At 47.4% G+C, this 18964-nt stretch overlaps 1 protein-coding gene across 2 annotated transcripts in view; it reads right to left on the bottom strand.

Annotated features, from left to right (window-relative positions):
• Positions 1–13042, bottom strand: part of CCS (copper chaperone for superoxide dismutase) — a 237437-nt gene extending 224395 nt beyond the window's left edge. Inside the window, exon 1 of one of the 2 annotated variants that reach the window (XM_030219151.1) lies at positions 12892–13042. In XM_030219151.1, coding sequence (XP_030075011.1) covers positions 12892–12936 — 45 coding nt within the window. In that variant the 5' untranslated portion in view covers positions 12937–13042. Of the gene's footprint in view, positions 1–12367; positions 12440–12891 lie in introns of those variants that run through there. The other variant, XM_030219152.1, reaches the window with a different exon arrangement.
• Between the last annotated feature and the right edge of the window lie 5922 nt (positions 13043–18964).

Genomic DNA, 18964 nt, shown 5'->3' with positions numbered 1-18964 from the left:
TCCTCAGTACCTCTCCACTCTTATCTGTCCCTACACTCCTCCCCGGGAACTCCGTTCACTGGGCAAATCTCTCTTATCTGCACCCTTCTCCTCCACTGCCAACTCCAGACTCCATTCCTTTTATCTTGCTGCACCATATGCCTGGAATAGACTTCCTGAGCTGGTACATCAAGCTCCATCTCTGGCCATCTTCAAATCTAGGCTAGAAGCCCATCTTTTTGATACTGCTCTTAACTCCTAACCCTCACTCACTTGTTCAGTACCCATGCTTTATCATTCCCACCTTAGTAATTCTTTGTCTCTTATTTGTCCTGTTTGTCTGGCCTAATTAGATTGTATGCTCTGTAGAGCAGGGACTGTCTCTTTATGTCCAGTGTACAGCGCTGCATACGTCTAATAGCGCTAAAGAAATGATAAGTAGTAGTAGTAAGACGATGGGGTGCACTGATGACTGAAAAACACAGAAAGTAATGTTCTCCCTGTGATCACCGATACACAAGCACACTGGGACCATCCGGGTTCTTAGGTGTCCTTGAATGTTACCACAGACTGAAGAGACCGGAATGGTCTTGGGTAGCTCTTGTGTAAGAGATGCTGAACTGCCGGGCCAGGGCTTCATCTATGAAGTTTCCGCCTGCCTCAGAATCCAGGAAAACCTCGGTATGCTCCTCTCCTTGATCTAAGTCGAGCACTGCTGGACTTAGGAACTGAGTGCAAAGAGGACCCGGAGATAGGCTCAGCGCAGTGCCCACAACCAAAGCTTGGTTCAAAGGTCCAGACTTATTAGGGCACTTGAACGCACAGGTCCATTTTAGCCACAATACAGACATAGATTAAGGCTCCGACGCCTCTGTTTTTCTTGTACTGAGAGAGAAGAGCGACCTAGTTGCATGGGTTCTACAGGATCGAGAGCAGGGCCCTCCCTCTGACTGGGAGCACGTGGAGGGTACTGATAGCTTGGTGTCTGTAATGGAAGGATTTTAAAGATTGCTTTCCAACTCTATCTGAGTGACCGATAGTACTTTCTCATTAAAGTGTATAATTCTGTTTGTGTGAAAATGATTTGGAATGTGTAGGAAGATAAGACACAGCTATGCGCAGGGGGGAGATGGAGCATGTTTCGAGTCCAGGCTGGCCACCTGAACAGAGAAACATGTGACCAAATTCCCACATTATGGCTTGTTTACCTAAACAGAGAAATTCTCAAGCATTCTGTCATTTTCCTTAGCTCTGAACATGAGTTCTAAGCCTAATAAAAAGGGGAATTTTTGCTAGTGAAATTAGGAACTCGTCAGTGAGTAACGTACGTACTCCGCAGAGAACTGTATTTCCTGGTCAAGACTCCTGGCTTTTGCTGTGAACAGCCCCCCCCCCCCCCCCCCCCCCCCGGCTGATGATAAGAGCCTGGATGTAGAGATTAATGATCAGTGGTGTATGTATAGTTTATTACTGCTTCTTTTCCTGGTCTATAAACTCCTAGCTTTGCTTGTAGTGATCAGTGATGTAATGATTGTTTATAAGTATTGTTTCTTTTCAGTTATATATCTTAATCATTGTGTATATATCTTAATCATTGTGTATCTTAGACAATAATGACTTATACACTCTCCATTTAAACCACTAATAAAAGTCTAATTTACCTAATACGAATCAAAAAGAATCCACAGTAATTGTTGAGTAGTCTGTATTAGTGTTGTGTCAGTGAGGCAGGATGTAAAACCAGGTCAGAACAGTGTCTTCATGGTTGTCTTTTCTGAAGAGAACCGTTCTCAGGCTCGCTTCTGAAATCGCATATCTATCATATTGCAGAGACCAATAAGGTTATCCAATCTGGTGGGAAGGTTTCACCCAGCCAGTTCATCCTTGACTTAGGGTCCTAACCACTGCCAGGCTCTCATTATTCCAAGTCAATTCAGAAGCCAAGGTGCGAAACTGAATAGCATAATCTCCCAGGGTCCGTGTCCCTTGTTTTAACCTAAAAAGTTCAGAAGTGACTGATGTAACTTTCCCTGGTTCTTCAAAGACCCTTTTGAAGTATCCCAAAAAACTGTGGAGATCATTAAGCACTGGGTTGTCGAGGGGACACCCATGCTAAGGCTTGGCCAGACAAGGAAATATTATAGGCCACCCAGGCTCTGTCAGAGGGGAAATCTCTGGCTTGAAGTTCAAAAATTATTCAACACTGGTTGAGAAATTCTCTACAGTCTTTGGGATTACCGTCATACCTTGGTGGTGCCATGAGATGAAATGCCTGAAGTCATAAGTGCATAAGTAATGCCACACTGGGAAAAGACCAAGGGTCCATCAAGCCCAGCATCCTGTCCACGACAGCGGCCAATCCAGGCCAAGGGTACCTGGCAAGCTTCCCAAATGTACAAACATTCTATACGTTATTCCCGGAATTGTGGATTTTTCCCAAGTCCATTTAGTAATGGTTTATGGACTTGTCCTTTAGGAAACCGTCTAACCCCTTTTTAAACTCTGCCAAGCTAACCGCCTTCACCACGTTCTCCGGCAACGAATTCCAGAGTTTAATTATGCGTTGGGTGAAGAAAAATTTTCTCAGATTTGTTTTAAATTTACTACACTGTAGTTTCATCGCATGCCCCCTAGTCCTAGTATTTTTGGAAAGCGTGAACAGACACTTCGCATCCACCTGTTCCACTCCACTCATTATTTTATATACCTCTATCATGTCTCCCCTCAGTCGTCTCTTCTCCAAGCTGAAAAGCCCTAGCCTCCTTAGTCTTTCTTCATAGGGAAGTCGTCCCATCCCCGCTATCATTTTAGTCATAGGAGCTATTGCCGGGAGGGGGTCCAGATGTGAAGGAGCTGGAGCTTGGGGTGCTACCGATCTCAGGTAGTGGTCCAGGCGATTAGCCAGAGTCTGAAATGCTCCCATAAATTGCTGTAATTGGTGCAAGTGTGAAGCCAGGTCTTGGACTGCACCAGTTAGGGACTGAAGCTGGAAGATCACTTGCAGCTGCAGGACAGTGACTCTGCCGAGCTCATGGCCTTTGTAATCAGTAACGATCTCAAAGAATGTGAGCCCTTGGGCTGCTGCTGGAGACTGGTTAGCAGCAGGTGAATCACCCGGCCTAGAACTAAAGCTGGAATAGGAACTTGGAGCGGAGCTGGCTTGGCTGGGACAGGAACCTGCAGTGGAACTGACTTGGCTGGAACAGGGTGAAGAAGGTAAAATTATGTATCATACCTGATAATTTTCTTTCCATTAATCATAGCTGATCAATCCATAGACTGGTGGGTTGTGTCCATCTACCAGCAGGTGGAGATAGAGAGCAAACTTTTGCCTCCCTATATGTGGTCATGTGCTGCCGGAAACTCCTCAGTATGTCGATATCAAAGCTCCATCCGCAGGACTCAGCACTTAGAGAATTACACCCACAAAGGGACACTCTGCCCAGCTCACCACCGCCGAAACGGGGGAGGGGAATTAACCCAGCTCATCCCCACACAAGTGGGGGAGGGGAATCCGTCCAGCTCATCCCCGCGGAGCGAGGGAGGGACACCACCCCGCCGATGCGGGGGGATCTGGCTTATCCTGCAACCGCGGGAGGAGCTGACTGACCCTAACACCGCCGAAGCGGGAGGGGTACAAAGCTGCCCTACAGCCGCACGAAGCGGGAGGGAGTGCCGGCAGAATTTAAGTCTCAATCCAGCCCCGTAAAACGGAGGGGAGAGGAATGCAGCAGCTCACTGTAACACAAACTCGTCTCAACTCTTGAAGAATCCAAGTGAAAAAACTTGAACACGAAGTCCTCCTGAAGTAACTGAAGACTAAACTTGAACCTAAAATTCAACCAGAATAAAAACAGTACAGATATCTGGGAGGGGCTATGGATTGATCAGCTATGATTAATGGAAAGAAAATTATCAGGTATGATACATAATTTTACCTTCCATATCATCATGCTGATCAATCCATAGACTGGTGGGATGTACCGAAGCAGTACTCACCCAGGGCGGGACATTGAAATCCCTGACCTCAACACTGAAGCTCCAAACCAGGCCTCCGCCCGAGCAGCCACAGTCAAGCGGTAATGCTTGGAGAATGTATGGGCCGATGCCCAAGTTGCCGCCTTGCATATCTCTGCCAAGGAGACGGACCCGGCCTCTGCCATCGAGGCCGCCTGAGCACTAGTGGAGTGAGCCTTCAGCTGGATAGGCGGCACCTTCCCCGCGGCCACATAAGCCGCTGCAATGGCTTCCTTGACCCATCTTGCCACTGTAGGCTTAGCAGCCTGCAGACCCTTACGAGGACCTGCAAACAGGACAAACAGATGATCCGATTTCCGGAAATCATTGGTCACTTCCAAGTATCTGATGATCACTCGTCTCACATCCAGATATTTGAGAGCAGAGAATTCCTCTGGGTAGTCCTCCCTACGAAAGGAAGGGAGACAGAGCTGCTGATTCACATGGAAGCGAGAAACAATCTTGGGCAGGAAGGAAGGCACTGTGCGAATAGTCACTCCTGCCTCAGTGAACTGCAGAAAAGGCTCTCGACATGAGAGCGCCTGGAGCTCGGAAACTCTTCTGGCTGAAGTGATAGCCACCAAAAAGACTGCTTTCAACGTCAGGTCTTTCAGAGATGCCCTCGACAAGGGTTCAAAAGGCGGCTTCTGCAAGGCTCTTAGCACCAGGTTGAGATTCCACGCAGGCACCACTGAGTGCAGAGGAGGGCGCAGGTGATTAACTCCCTTGAGAAAGCGCACCACATCTGGCTGCGAAGCCAGGGAAGCACCCTTCAGGCGGCCCCTGAAGCAAGCCAGAGCCGCTACCTGGACTTTAAGGGAACTGAGCGACAGGCCTTTCTCCAGACCTTCTTGCAGGAACGCCAACACTGAAGAAATTGGAGCAGTGAAGGGAGAAAGTGAGCCCGCTTCACACCATGCTGCAAAGGTACGCCAAACCCTGGCGTAAGCCGTAGAAGTAGAGCGCTTCCTCGCTCTCAGCATAGTGGTGATGACCTTGTCTGAGAAGCCCTTCTTTCTCAGACGCTGCCGCTCAATAGCCAGGCCGTAAGACCAAAGGGGGAGGGATCCTCCATCACCACGGGACCCTGATGTAACAGGCCCTGCTCCACTGGCAGTCGCAGAGGATCGTCGACTGAGAGCCTGATCAAGTCCGCATACCAGGGACGTCTGGGCCAATCCGGACCCACCAGGATTATCCGGCCTGGATGCTTTGCCACCCGGTCTAGCACCCTGCCCAACATGGGCCAGGGCGGGAACACATAGAGAAGCTCTTGTGTCGGCCACTGTTGGAGAAGAGCATCTACTCCCAGGGATCGAGGGTCCCGTCCTCTGCTGAAAAAGCGCGGCACTTGGCAATTGGCCGATGACGCCATCAGATCTAGGCTCGGCTGGCCCCAGCGCTTCGTGATGTCCAAGAACGCCTGAGCAGATAGCTGCCACTCTCCGGGCTCCAAGGTATGGCGACTGAGAAAGTCCGCCTTGACATTCATGACTCCGGCAATGTGGGCCGCTGACAGCTGTTCCAGGTTCGCTTCCGCCCACTGGCATAAATTCATGGCCTCCTTGGCTAGAGGGGCGCTCTTGGTACCTCCCTGGCGGTTGACATAGGCCACAGCCGTGGCATTGTCCGACAGGACCCGTACTGGCTTCAACGCCAGTACCGGGAGGAACTCCAAAAACGCCAACTGAATGGCTCTGAGTTCCAGGAGGTTGATAGACCACTTTGCCTCTGCAGGAGACCAGAGCCCCTGCGCTGTCCTTCCCAAGCAGTGGGCTCCCCAGCCCGACAAAGAGGCGTCCGTCGTGACGACAATCCACTCCGGGGTCACCAGAGGCATTCCTGCAGACAACTTGTCCGTCTGCGTCCACCAGCTCAGCAACCACCCGGTTCACAGCTTTGCCGCACTCTGCATAAGAGGGGGCTCGGATCAACCAGTCGTCCAGATAAGGATGGACTTGTACTCCTTCCTTCCTCAGGAAGGCCGCGATGACCACCATTACTTTGGAGAAGGTCCGCGGAGCAGTAGCCAACCCGAACGGGAGGGCTCTGAACTGGAAGTGTCAGCCCAGGACTGCAAAACGCAGAAAGCGTTGATGAGGAGGCCAGATGGGAATATGCAAGTACGCTTCCTTGATGTCCAAGGATACCAGGTACTCCCCTGCCTTCACTGCCGCTATAACAGAGCGGAGAGTCTCCATGCGAAAGTGCCGAACTTTCAAGGCCCGATTGACCCCTTTGAGGTCGAGGATAGGCCGGACAGAACCTCCTTTCTTTGGTACCACAAAGTAAATGGAGTAACGCCCCTTGCCAAGCTGATTTTCTGGCACCGGAACGACCGCACCCAGGCGGATCAGGTTGTCCAAGGTCTGCTGCACTGCCACAGCTTTGACCGGAGACTTGCAGGGAGAGAGTACAAACCCGTCTCTTAAGGGTCGGCAGAACTCTAGCTTGTAGCCGTCTCTGATGACTTCCAGCACCCAAGCGTCTGAAGTTATTGTGGTCCACTCGCCCAGAAACGAGGACAGCCGTCCTCCAATCTGCACTGGGGCGTGGACCAAGGCCCCGTCATTGGGTACGAGACCCTGGGGGAGGACCGGAGGGAGCACCTCCGGGACGGCGGTCTCTGCGAAAGGAATGCTGCTTGGGGGAGAAGTTCCTCTTGAAGGAAGAGGGGGCAGAGGAGCCCGACCTGCCCGGGCGGTACCGACGGGCTTCCTGAAACCGTCCTCTGGAGGTACCGGGGCGAGTACTAGCCCGAGCCCTGACCTCTGGTAACTTCTTGCCCTTAGACGTGCCGAGATCGGTCACGATTTTGTCCAGCTCGACCCCAAAGAGCAGCTTGCCTTTAAAAGGCAATCTAGCCAGGCGGGATTTAGAGGCGTGGTCAGCAGACCAATGCTTCAGCCAAAGCCACCGCCGCGCAGAGATTGTCTGAGCCATGCCTTTAGCTGAGGCCCTCAAGACATCATACAGCAAGTCTGCCAAATAGGCTAAGCCCGATTCCAGGGCCGGCCAATCAGCCCTCAAGGAATGATCCGAGGGGGAAGCCCGCTGCACCATAGTCAGGCACGCCCTGGCCACATAGGAGCCGCAAACTGAAGCCTGCAAACTTAAAGCAGCCGCCTCAAAGGACGACCTTAAGGCCGCCTCCAATCTTCTGTCTTGGGCGTCCTTTAGGGCCGTGCCACCTTCCACCGGCAACGCCGTTTTCTTAGTCACCGCAGTGATTAAAGAATCCACGGTAGGCCACAGATAGGCCTCACGTTCACTTTCAGGCAAAGGATAGAGGCGGGACATAGCCCTAGCCACTTTAAGGCTCGCTTCCGGGACATCCCATTGAGCCGAAATTAAGGTGTGCATGGCATCATGCACGTGGAAGGTTCTAGGCGGGCGCTTCGTCCCCAGCATAATGGCAGAGCCAACAGGGGCTGAGGGAGAGACGTCCTCCGGAGAGGAAATCTTCAAAATGCCCATGGCCTGCACTAACAGGTTGGGCAAATCCTCTGAGCTAAAGAGCTGCGCTGCAGAGGGGTCATCCGCTCCATCCGAGCGGGGATCCGTCTCCTCCAAGGAATCCGCAAAGGACCGTTGGGAGAACTCAGATACGCTGCCCTCATCTACATCGGAGGAGACAAAGTCCTCCAAGGCCTGGGAATCAACCCGAGGGCGTTTACCTCCGGGAGCCTCAACCTCTTTACCAGACGAGGGAGCAGGGGCAGCGTTTGCATAAGGAAGGCCTGATGCAGCAGCAAAACAAACTCGGGGGAGAAACCCCCCAGACTGTGCACTTCCGCAGCCTGGGCTACAGCCCTAGACGCACCCTCAACCGGCGCTCGCAAGAGCGGGGGAGAGACATGCTGCGCATCCAAGATGGCGTCCGGCGCGACACTCCGCGAAGGAGCCGCGTGGGAAGAACGGCGCTTAACTTTAGCCGCTTTTATGCCGTCGCCCAAATTAAGGGCGTTCATGGCATTAATGTCTCCCACCTCAAGGGCGGCCCAAGAAGAAGCCGTCCGAGCCGCGTGGCCGGCCAAGATGGCGGAGGCGAGCAGCGGGGGATGGGCGTTTATGGCGGGAAAAACCGCCACACCGGAGGAAGGACCGGGACACTCATCGGTCACGAAACTGTCACCCAACAAGGGCGAATCAGACTTTAAGACCCCCGCATCCCCTCTAGAAGCGCCCAAGCGATCCGGGGAGCGACTCTTTGCGCCCTCGCCCTCCGACGCCATAGGCCACGTGGAGATCAATCGGGGAACCCCCTGCCCGCTATAAAAAGGTAAAAATTACCTGCTTTCCGCTCCGAGCTGTAACGACCTGGTGTCCCAGTGAGTAGCTGCAATAAACATTTAAATAAACGTCGAAATAAACGCCTTTAAGGACGTTCAAAAATTTTTTTTTTTTTTTAACGGAGCCAGCGGGAGGGGGGAGAAAAGGAGGGACCTGGCGCCACCAGGTTTGCACTTGCTCAAGAAGAGCCCTCAACCCCAGGCACTCAACAAAACCTAAAAATTAGGCTTGGAGGCCTAGCCAGAGCTGCTGCTGTGTGTGACCACCACCTGCTGAGATAGAGAACATACTGAGGAGTTTCCGGCAGCACATGACCACATATAGCCCTGATGGCGAACCTATGACACGCGTGTCAGTACTGACACGCGTAGCCATTTTCAGTGACACGCGGCCGCATGTGGCCGCATACAGAGAAGCAGCGGAGTTCCTTGCTGACACCCGGGGCGGATCGCCGATGCGCCCCCCCCCCCCCCCCCCGCGCCGCGCGACCCCCCCCCCCCCCCCCCGGCGAAATCACCCGGTGCATGTTTACCCGCTGGGGGTGTGCCGTGTGCGCTCCTATTGGCTCCCTCCCTGCTGCTCCCTCTGCCCCGGCTCCTCACTTCCGGCCGGCGGAGCAGAGAGCAGCGGAATGCCGTGGGGGACGCATCTCTGAGGGCCCTGTGATCACCATTACCAGCAACCATCATCCAATCTACTGTTCTGGGGTGTCGTGGATTTGTAATTGACCACCATTACTGAGATAGGTGAGGGGGAGGCTGGGAGAGGCGAGGGCATGTGCTATGGGTGCCGTTTCCCGCCATTAGAAATAGCGGCAGCCATCTTATTTACATAAGGTGGTCAGTTAGGCTAGTTAGGGCTAACAGGCTATCTATAATTCTATCTTCTGTCTCTGCCCCCCTGATGGAGAACTCAAAAAATAAAAAACCAAGGTTAAGTAAAGGAAGTGGTAGTAGCAGTAGCCGACCCTTTCAAGAGACATGGACCGAGATGTATGGCATTATAGAAAAAAAATGGCAAATCATTTTGCGTTCTATGTACTGAAACGGTAGTAAGCAGAACGTGGAATATAAATAGACATTTTGAAACTAATCATTCCCAGCTCTTGAAAAAAAGTGAGGATGAACGGAAGGAATACATTTCCAGGCAGCTACACTTTATAAGAGCCAATCTAAGTCCATCCTTAAATTTGTAAAAGGTTCTACAAATTTAACATCTGCAAGTTTGAGCATTGCTCACTCCATAGCTCAGCATGGAAAAGCACTCAGTGAGGGAGAATTTATTAAAGAAACTCTCCTAAGATGTGCACCAGTTCTATTTCACGATATGCAGAATAAAGATGCAATTATTAAGAGAATATCTGAGTTACCAGGAAATTTGGAGTGCCTGGATCCGATTACCAGACACTTTTAGCACCCTGAAAAATATAGCAATGGCTTTACTCACAATTTTTCCCTCTACGTACTTTTGTGAAACCTTATTCTCAGCGTTAAATAATATCAAACCAACAAAAGAAACAGATTGACAGATGAAGTTAGTAGCGCTTGCTTGGGCTTGAAGTGTACAAAATACCAACCTTCAATTGAAGATTTAGCCAATGAAATTCAGCAACAAAAAAGTCACTAATAGGCAGATTAGTTAAAGAATTCCTCCTCCCCCTCACTTATCTTAGTTCATGGCACCCCACACAAGTTAAATAATATCAAGACCAACAAAAGAAACCGACTGACAGATGAACAAAGAAGTCACTAAGTAGGTAAGTTAAATAATTAGTTTTTGGTTTATTAAATACAGTTTTATATTACAATTATACATTTTTGTTATTTAAACTATAAATATCGCGAAATTATGGTTTTTTTCTCGAAGTGACACACCACCCGAGTTATGCTCGGTTTTTTGGCGAATTTTGACACACCAAGCTCAAAGGTTGCCCATCACTGACATATAGGGAGGCAAAAGTTTGCTCTCTATCTCCACCTGCTGGTAGATGGACACAACCCACCAGTCTATGGATTGATCAGCATGATGATATGGAAACAGGGTACAAACTTGGCTAGACAGACAAGGCAGAACACAACACAAAACAAGGCAGAACTCAGGGCAAGGCAGAACTCAAGGCAAAACTCGGGACAAGGCAGAACAATCAGAAGTGCAACAAACACACAAACAGTAGAACACTCTAGAGACCTTGTTGCAAAGGCAAAGTTTGAATGTCCCATAGATCCTTAAGAGAGCCTCACTGATGATGTCATGCCCTCAGGAATGAGGCTTGAAGCACACAAACAACAGAGTGAGGCTTGGAAGCTGGAACATCAGAGCAGGATTAGAAAAATCTCTGGAATGCAGCTTGAGAAACAGGGAGAAGGCAGTCCGTAAAAGCTGCAGAACTAGACCACCGGAGAGAAGAGGTGAGTCCTGGACAGGGGGGCATGGCCATTGCCATGACAATCATTGACCTAACATGTTACAAATGCACACTTAAAAGGAACATTAACTAATGTTCAGATGGCAAATATAAATCAAACCTTTAAGACATGGAACTTGGCTGAGGTATGACTCCAGTTCTGGGCCCTGATGCTCAAAGGTCTGGCGCTATACTAACAGCGCAGACCCACAGTGCAAGAATAGCACAGAACCTAGCTCTCCAGTGCTCAAAGAAAATGGTATTCAAGTTATATGCGTACAATGAAAGCGAAAGCAAGGGAGAGGAAAGTGCTTGGCAAATACACACAAGACCTGCACTTACTGTGAAACTCTTGTGCGCATGTGCTAGGCAAGACCGGAAGTGCAAGCACACATTGGCGCCAATCTTCTGTGGTTTTAAATATAAGCATTTCAAAATTTGTTTTCACTTGAGCTCATATTTAAGCACAGAAGAACAGCGCCAATGGGCGCTTGAACTTTTGTTCTTGCTTGGACACACACACATTTGTTTCTCACCATCAGACTTTATCAACTGCATGGGCTTCCTCCCACTTCTTATAGAACCAGCAGTTTAAACTGAGAAATTCTGAAGAAATCTTCTCTTCAAAACCTCGCCACCCCCAATTTGCAGCAAGTTTCCAGAGTTAAGGCCAGCTTTTGTTTGTGACCTGTTCTCTAAGCATTGGAAGGGAATACCAAATGACCTCATAAACATCTGTTTGAGTACAATTAAATACAATTTGCGACCATCTTCAGCACGCACTTTGTTTCCGTGCTAGAGCCCCTCTGAACACTCTACACACATTAACGTGCACATTGGTCCAGTGCTAACTACTTCTAACACTAGCGTTAGGTTTTGAGCATTGGCCCCCTGATTTTCTATTTGACATACAGATACAGTACAGTTCTTATTTTTCTGCAGATTGCACTGCGAGGTCCTTTTACTAAACCACGGGAAAAAGGGCCCTGCAGTAGCAGCGGAGGCTCTTTTTCCTGTGGGCCTGAGCACTTTTTACCGCAGCAGGTAAAATGCCCCCCCCCCCCAAAAAAAAATGGCCAATCAGTAAGATAACCCTAACCGCATGGCCATGCGGCAGGGAGCACTTGCCGTCCTTCACTGCAGTAACCACGCAGCACAGGGCGACGCCCGATTACCACTAGGCTAGCACCGCACTACAGAAAAAAAACAATTCCAGAGTGCCGTAAATGGAATGCACTTCAGTTGGAACTACCGCCGGCAGCCGTTCCGGATTAGTGAGCTGTAAGCCTGCGTTGGGTTTACCGCTGCTTGGTAAAGACCCCCCCCCCCCCCCCCCCCCACCGAGATAGGATCTATAAAATAAGGACCAAACTGTATTCTTTCTCCCTGATTCCCATCCTCCCATAAATCATTCACAGTTCTCTGATGATTTGTGATCTGTCCTCCTGAACTGTGTTTGCTATAATCTCTCCCCTCCCGGTAGGAAATGATACAGAAAGGAAAACGAGCTGGAGAGCACACAAATCAGAGAACAAAATGATCTGCTTCCCCAGCAATGTGTGATTATCTCAAAATGTGCACAGGAGGATCATGCACTCTCATTCTTATCATCTGCATACAGATGTGCATACCAGATACAGCATTGTACAAACATACATATTGAACAGTCCCTACCTTTTGGTGCTTATAATCTAGTCAGAACTGAGAAGAAACACAGAGATCAAAAAAAAAAAAGGGTACGACTGAGGAGAATGAAGTAGGTTGCTACAGGTGAGGACTAAACCGAAGATCATCGGAATATTTAAAGTTTAATTTGGATTATGTAAATTGTAACTGAGCAGCAGTATTGTCCTACCAAGATGACAAACGCAATCCACTTTTAACCGACAAACCTGTTGCAAGAGCAAACATATATAAGGACCTTACATATGTTTGCTCTTGCAACAGGTTTGTCGGTTTTTACAATAAGGTTGGTAAAAACGGCCTCAAAGAGAGACCTTTTTTAGGAAAGATTTGAACGTGGCCATAGCAGGAACCTGCAAGGAGGCAACTGGGGCTTTATAAAGAAACACGGTCAAATCTTTACGTTGCCTATTCTCTCAAGCCTATTCCATACATAAACGTATGGAAAACTCCTCGTAGCTAGCATAACGCTGTCCTTGATCTCCCCGTACTAGATGGCACACAAGCCTTTTCACCTTGCTCCTACTGCTGCCTCCATCTCCTTCTCCTGAGACTGCCATACTTTCTCCTTCCTTTATTGTTGTTCGCTCCAAAAGAAGTTTAACTCCTTTCTTGTTGCTCGCTTCTCCACCGCCTACCTCCCGAGGCTCCCACACTCTTGTGACCTTTTACCCAGATATTGAATATACAAAGCCCGGTTTCCCTCAGCAGCCATCTTTGTAAGGTCAGGAATAAAGGAACTACAGCAAAAATAAGGGAACTGCTATACCGCCTTTCTGTGTTTTTTGCAACTACATTCAAAGCGGTTTGCATAGTATATACAAGTACTTATTTGTACGTAGGGCAATGTAGGGTTAAGTGACTTTTGCCCAGTTACAAGGATCAAAATCCACTGCACTAACCACTAGACTACTCCATCATAATAATAGTATTTGCTCTTACTGATGGGTTTTACTAACTTCAGTCACTTGAATCAGATGGGACTGATTGCTGGTATGATTGCAAACTGGCATATTGCTTTTCAGGACAGTTTCATGGCCTGGGTTAAAACAAAACAGATTTTCGGGATATATCTGGATTTGATGGACGGAACAACATTAAAAAGGAGTTCCTTTTTCCATTCCTGCCTGCCGGCGCTGCTGGTGTATGTGGGCAGTCCTCAGCGCTGACGTCACTGTATTTTTCAGTCTGTTTTGTCCCTGTCCTCCCCACAAGTCAGAATGGTTGTTACGTCAAAAAGGGCGTGGCCCGGTAGAAAAGGACTGCATACATCAGCCGGGCTCTCTCTGTAGAATAACTGCAGCCAGACGTGTGCGGGTGGTGGAGGGACCCGTCCTTGGAAGGATCATGGGAAGAAGCAAGTATAAACGCAGGGAGGAGGATCTGTTGCACGGCGTGGGGGAGGGTTAAGAGAAGAAAGGGAGAGGGAATTAGGTGAGTAGTATAATTATTAACTAGGAAGGGGGAAAAGAGATATACTGGACGACGTGAAGGGGCAGGAGAAGAGAGATTCTGTGGATAATTGGGGGGAGAAGGTGAAAGGACGGCAGGACATTTGAGATCAAGGGGTAGAAAGAAAATACATGCTTTCTTCATTCCAATGCCTGTATTATGGATTTCAGTGTTAGTGTTGCGCTATATACCTTTATTTTTATGACAATAAAGATTTTAAAAAATCAATAGCAAACACTTATGACTATGTGTGGTTTTCTTATTTTAGACAGTTTTTTTTAAAGTTCCCATATATCATAAACGGTTTTCTTATTTTAGACAGCTTTTTTTTAAGGTTCCCATATGTACATAAATATCTTCAATTACATAGTAACATAGTAGATGACGGCAGAAAAAGACCTGCACGGTCCATCCAGTCTGCCCACGATAAACTCATATGTGTATACCTTACCTTGATTTGTACCTGTCTTTTTCAGGGCACAGATCATATAAGTCTGTCCAGCAGTATTTCCCGCCTCCCAACCACCAGTCCCGCCTCCCATCACCGGCTCTGGCACAGACCCCGTATAGGTCTGCCCTCCCCTATCCTAGCCTCTCAACCACCAACCCCTCTTCCCTCCGCCACCCAATTTCAGCTAAGCTTCTGTGGATCCATTCCTTCTGCACAGGATTCCTTTATGCCTATCCCACGCATGTTTGAATTCCGTTACCGTTTTCATGTCCACCACCTCCCGCGGGAGGGCATTCCAAGCGTTCACCACCCTCTCCGTGAAGAAATACTTCCTGACATCTTTCCTGAGTCTGCCCTCCTTCAATCTCATTTCATGTCCTCTCGTTCTACCGCCTTCCCATCTCCGGAAAAGATTCGTTTGCGGATTAATACCTTTCAAATATTTGAACGTCTGTATCATATCACCCCTGTTCCTCCTTTCCTCCAGAGTATACATGTTCAGGTCAGCAAGTCTCTCTTCATACATCTTGGAACGCAACTCCCATACCATCCTCGTAGCTTTTCTTTGCACCGCTTCCATTTTTTTAACATCCTTCGCAAGGTACGGCCTCCAAAACTGAACACAATACTCCAGGTGGGGCCTCACCAACGTCTTATACAGGGGCATTAAAACCTCCTTTCTTCTGCTGGTCACACCTCTTTCTATACAGCCTAGCAACCTTCTCGCTACAGCCACCGCCTTGTCGCACTGTTTCATCGCCTTCAGGTCCTCAGATACTATCACCCCAAGATCCCTCTCCCCATCCATGTCTATCAGGCTCTCCCCACCTAACACATAAGCCTCCCTTGGATTTCTACTCCCTAAGTGCATCACTTTGCATTTCTTCGCATTGAATTTTAATTGCCAAATGTTAGACCATTCTTCCAGCTTCTTCAGATCTTTTTTCATGTTTTCCACTCCCTCCGGGGTGTCCACTCTGTTGCAAATCTTGGTGTCATCCGCAAAAGGCAAACTTTACCTTGTAACCCTTCGGCAATGTCACTCACAAATATATTGAACAGAATGGGCCCCAGCACCGATCCCTGAGGCACTCCACTACTCACCTTTCCCTCCTCCGAGCAAACTCCATTTACCACCACCCTCTGGCGTCTGCCCGTCAACCAGTTCCTAATCCAGTTCACCACTTCGGGTCCTATCTTCAGCCCTTCTAGTTTATTCAAGAGCCTCCTGTGGGGAACCGTGTCAAAAGCCTTGCTGAAATCTAAGTAGATGACGTCCATAGCACGTCCTTGATTTAATTCTCCTGTCACCCAGTCAAAGAATTCAATGAGATTCGTTTGGCACGATTTCCCTTTGGTGAAACCATGTTGTCTCGGATCTTGCAACTTATAATTGAAAAACACTAAAACAGCATAAAAAATTATTGTAGCTGGTAGAAAGCAGTAATAAACTATGTATTTTGTGCTTGTTTTTCTACTGTTCTATAGAATACAATAATACATGGTCTGAATATCCTGTTTCTTGTTGGTTCATCTTAATGTTGTAATCTGCCTCTGGAAGCCTGGTGTTATAAAGATGGAATATATTGAAATTAAATGGAAGTAAAATTAAACTCTCTCATTAAGGTACATGGAATTTATTTTTCTTTTTTGTTACATTTGTACCCCGCGCTTTCCCACTCATGGCAGGCTCAATGTGGCTTACATGGGGCAATGGAGAATTAAGTGACTTGCCCAAAGTCACAAGGAGCTGCCTGTGCTTGAAGTGGGAATTGAACTCAGTTCCCCAGGACCAAAGTCCACCACCCTAACCACTAGGCCACAGATTTTGTCATATCTTCACATCTTCTCTTTTATACAAGTATACATTATACATACACAAATGGATTATTCTGTTTTGAACATGTTTCAGGGACACATGTTTTTATAAATCAAAACAATAAAAATAATATTTGCTTTTTTGCAGATGTCTCATTTTTTAAAAACATAACTAAAAGGGCTATAAGCCTTGTTCGGGGTCTAAGGCAGAGCCTTCTGAGACCCTAGGTTCGGGAACCTGAAATAAATTGAATGTACAACGTAGTAAAAAATCAGATTAAGCTGGCTTCATTAATTGTTACAGAAGAGAGTGAAAGAAAGGGTTAAACAGTCTTAAGAAGGAGAAATACTTTCGTTCTTAACCCATTAGTTGGGTTAAGGGAGCAGCGCATAGTTCTTACAAAGCTTGGAATTTGGGTGACTGCTCGTTTTCCTGTTATCTCATATGGGAAATAAATATATTGCGTTTCCATATAACATAGGTGTAAATGTATAGTTCAGGCTCTAACTAGCTCTTTTGTAACAGAAAGAAGTACATTATAGCTGCTTGCATTACTAGACAAAGGACTTGTGTTTTTCTGTAAGAAGCAGGAACAGGAGAAGGGAGAGGAAGGAGTCTTGTAAAAATACTGAGACACAGGAAAAACTTCAGTCAGGCCCCAGAGCTGAGATAAACTGTTGCATGAGACCATGAAGGGAGAAGTTGTGATAGCCCAAGGCCAGAAGGTGGGAAATGGACATTTGTGAGATAGCAGGGAACTATGAACAAAGAAACTACAGAGGAAGTTAGGAAGAGAGTGAGAAGTCCCAGCTGCTAGCTGTTAAGCAGAACACTTTTATTTATTTATTTATTGCATTTGTATCCCACCTTATCCCACCTATTTGCAGGCTCAAAGTGGCTTACATAGTTTTGTTACACACAGTTAATCCTGGATGTCAGGTACAGTTATTGTTGTGCAGAGATTAATTAGGGGAAGAAGTAGAGAGAAGAAGGAAGGAATTTAATAGGTATATTAGATGATGGGTTTTCTTAGACGATGGGTTTTCTTAGACGATGGGTTTTCAGAGGTGGATTAGTACAGTTTGAAGAGTTATGCTAGCCCTTGCTCTCAGTAAATTACAGGCCAATGGCTCATAATAAGAGCTAGGCTTCTTAAAATCAGAATAATCTCTGATACAAAAGAGAGCTAGCTTGTAAAAATCAGAGGTCACCTTTGACACAGTTACATTTCACTGTGGCAAGTGCTGAACTGGCAAGGGTGGGGGCAATCTACTCTATAAACAATCCTGAGATTGGCACCTGCAAGACGTCATAAGCAAGAGTTGCTATGGTTACGTAGAGATAGTGCTGGGTCAGCTGCACCCCAGATGGGACCATCCAAAGGGGGGGCTACAGGAAGGTTTGGGTACATGTGAAGTCATTCTGATCAACTGATAAGGACTAGGAGCCCAGTTGAGACAGCTGGGGTCCATTGAATGAATAGGGCCAAAATTGTATATAAGCAGCAGTTTGAGGAGTATTAGTTCAGACGAGACGAGACGAGAAGAAGAAGGAGATGAGAGGAGAAGACGAACAGAGAAGGGAGACTCCAGAAGGCTAGAGAGAGAGGACGTGCCATGATATGCGGTTCCATTATGTGAATGCTTAACCTACCTGTATTACCATTGGTAAGATTGTAATAAACTATCTTATTATATCTACTACATACTGGGTTCCTTTCTAATTACAAGAGTCCATACTGCCTGATGGTGTAAGCCTGTCATGAGCAGATTCAAAGTTGGGAAAGCTAGATATTTGGAGGGCATATGTAACTTTGCCCAGAGAGAGATGAGACGGGCCACTGCTTCCGCTGCTTGATTAGCAAAGGCAGATTCAGAGAAAATAAACATATTGGTAGCCAGAGGATGGTTACTCCCTCTTGGGCTTCGAATCTGCCTTTGTAAATTTATTTAAAATTGCCCGAAGAGCTGTAAGTTCTAAACCCTTTTTCTCACATTTGTTAATATCCTTATCCAGGCTCCCGAAACTGCCATTTCTTTCTGTAGCTTTTAAAAGTTTTCCCTAACAAGTGCTGTAGTTCACTATCTCAATGACATGAGAATCTGGGAAGCTTGCCCACTTTAGCTGCCTTATCAGTCCAGCACTGCTTCGGCAGAGGAGGCTCTACAGTTTACTTTTAAAAGCTCAGAAAGTGATTTTTTTTTCCCCCCTTTTTCGTTCGTTTTTTGTCCCTGTTCTATGCTGAAGTGGTACAAGTTAAACAGTCATTTACACAGGTATTCTTTTTAACCTCTCGCTGTCTATCCTCTGTCAACTGTATTACTCCTAAATCCATCTAACTAACTCCCTCTCTTATCTTTTCCATATCTTTCAACTCCGGTTTCATCTCGAAACTGGTACAACTTTTTTTTTCAACATATTCTCGACGGTGGACTTATGCAAGGGTCCTTCCCTTAACGCCGATGAGATTTATGATTCCCTATCTCTAGATTTTCCGTCTGCCTCCTTCGGCAGCACTTTCTGATACACAAACAGCCTTCCCCTGGCTGCGGTCCCAAATTACCACCTTTAGCTGGGTTAATTTTTTTTAGTTAGCCAGTTTCCAATTACTGGAGACTGATCCCACCCTTTGTGTAGGTTCTGGACTTCTTACAGTCTGTGGGTTGCTGCGCTTTCCCCAGTACTAATAAAGGGAGTAAGAAGCACCTTCTAACCTCTACCAAGGTACTTTTGAAGGTTTTGGGCTTTGTGCAGGACAATTTTTTGAGACTGGCCATTGCACAGTACATTTTCTTCGTCTTGTTTCTGGGCAAGTGGCCAACCATACATTGTTTACCGATTCAGCCCTGCTTGTGCTGTCTAAAGA

The sequence above is a fragment of the Microcaecilia unicolor genome, chromosome 11 (genome assembly GCF_901765095.1).
Source record: "Microcaecilia unicolor chromosome 11, aMicUni1.1, whole genome shotgun sequence".
In the NCBI taxonomy this organism is placed as follows: domain Eukaryota; kingdom Metazoa; phylum Chordata; class Amphibia; order Gymnophiona; family Siphonopidae; genus Microcaecilia; species Microcaecilia unicolor.
Note: the sequence above shows the minus strand (reverse complement) of the source record. Positions and strands in the feature narration are given on the sequence as shown.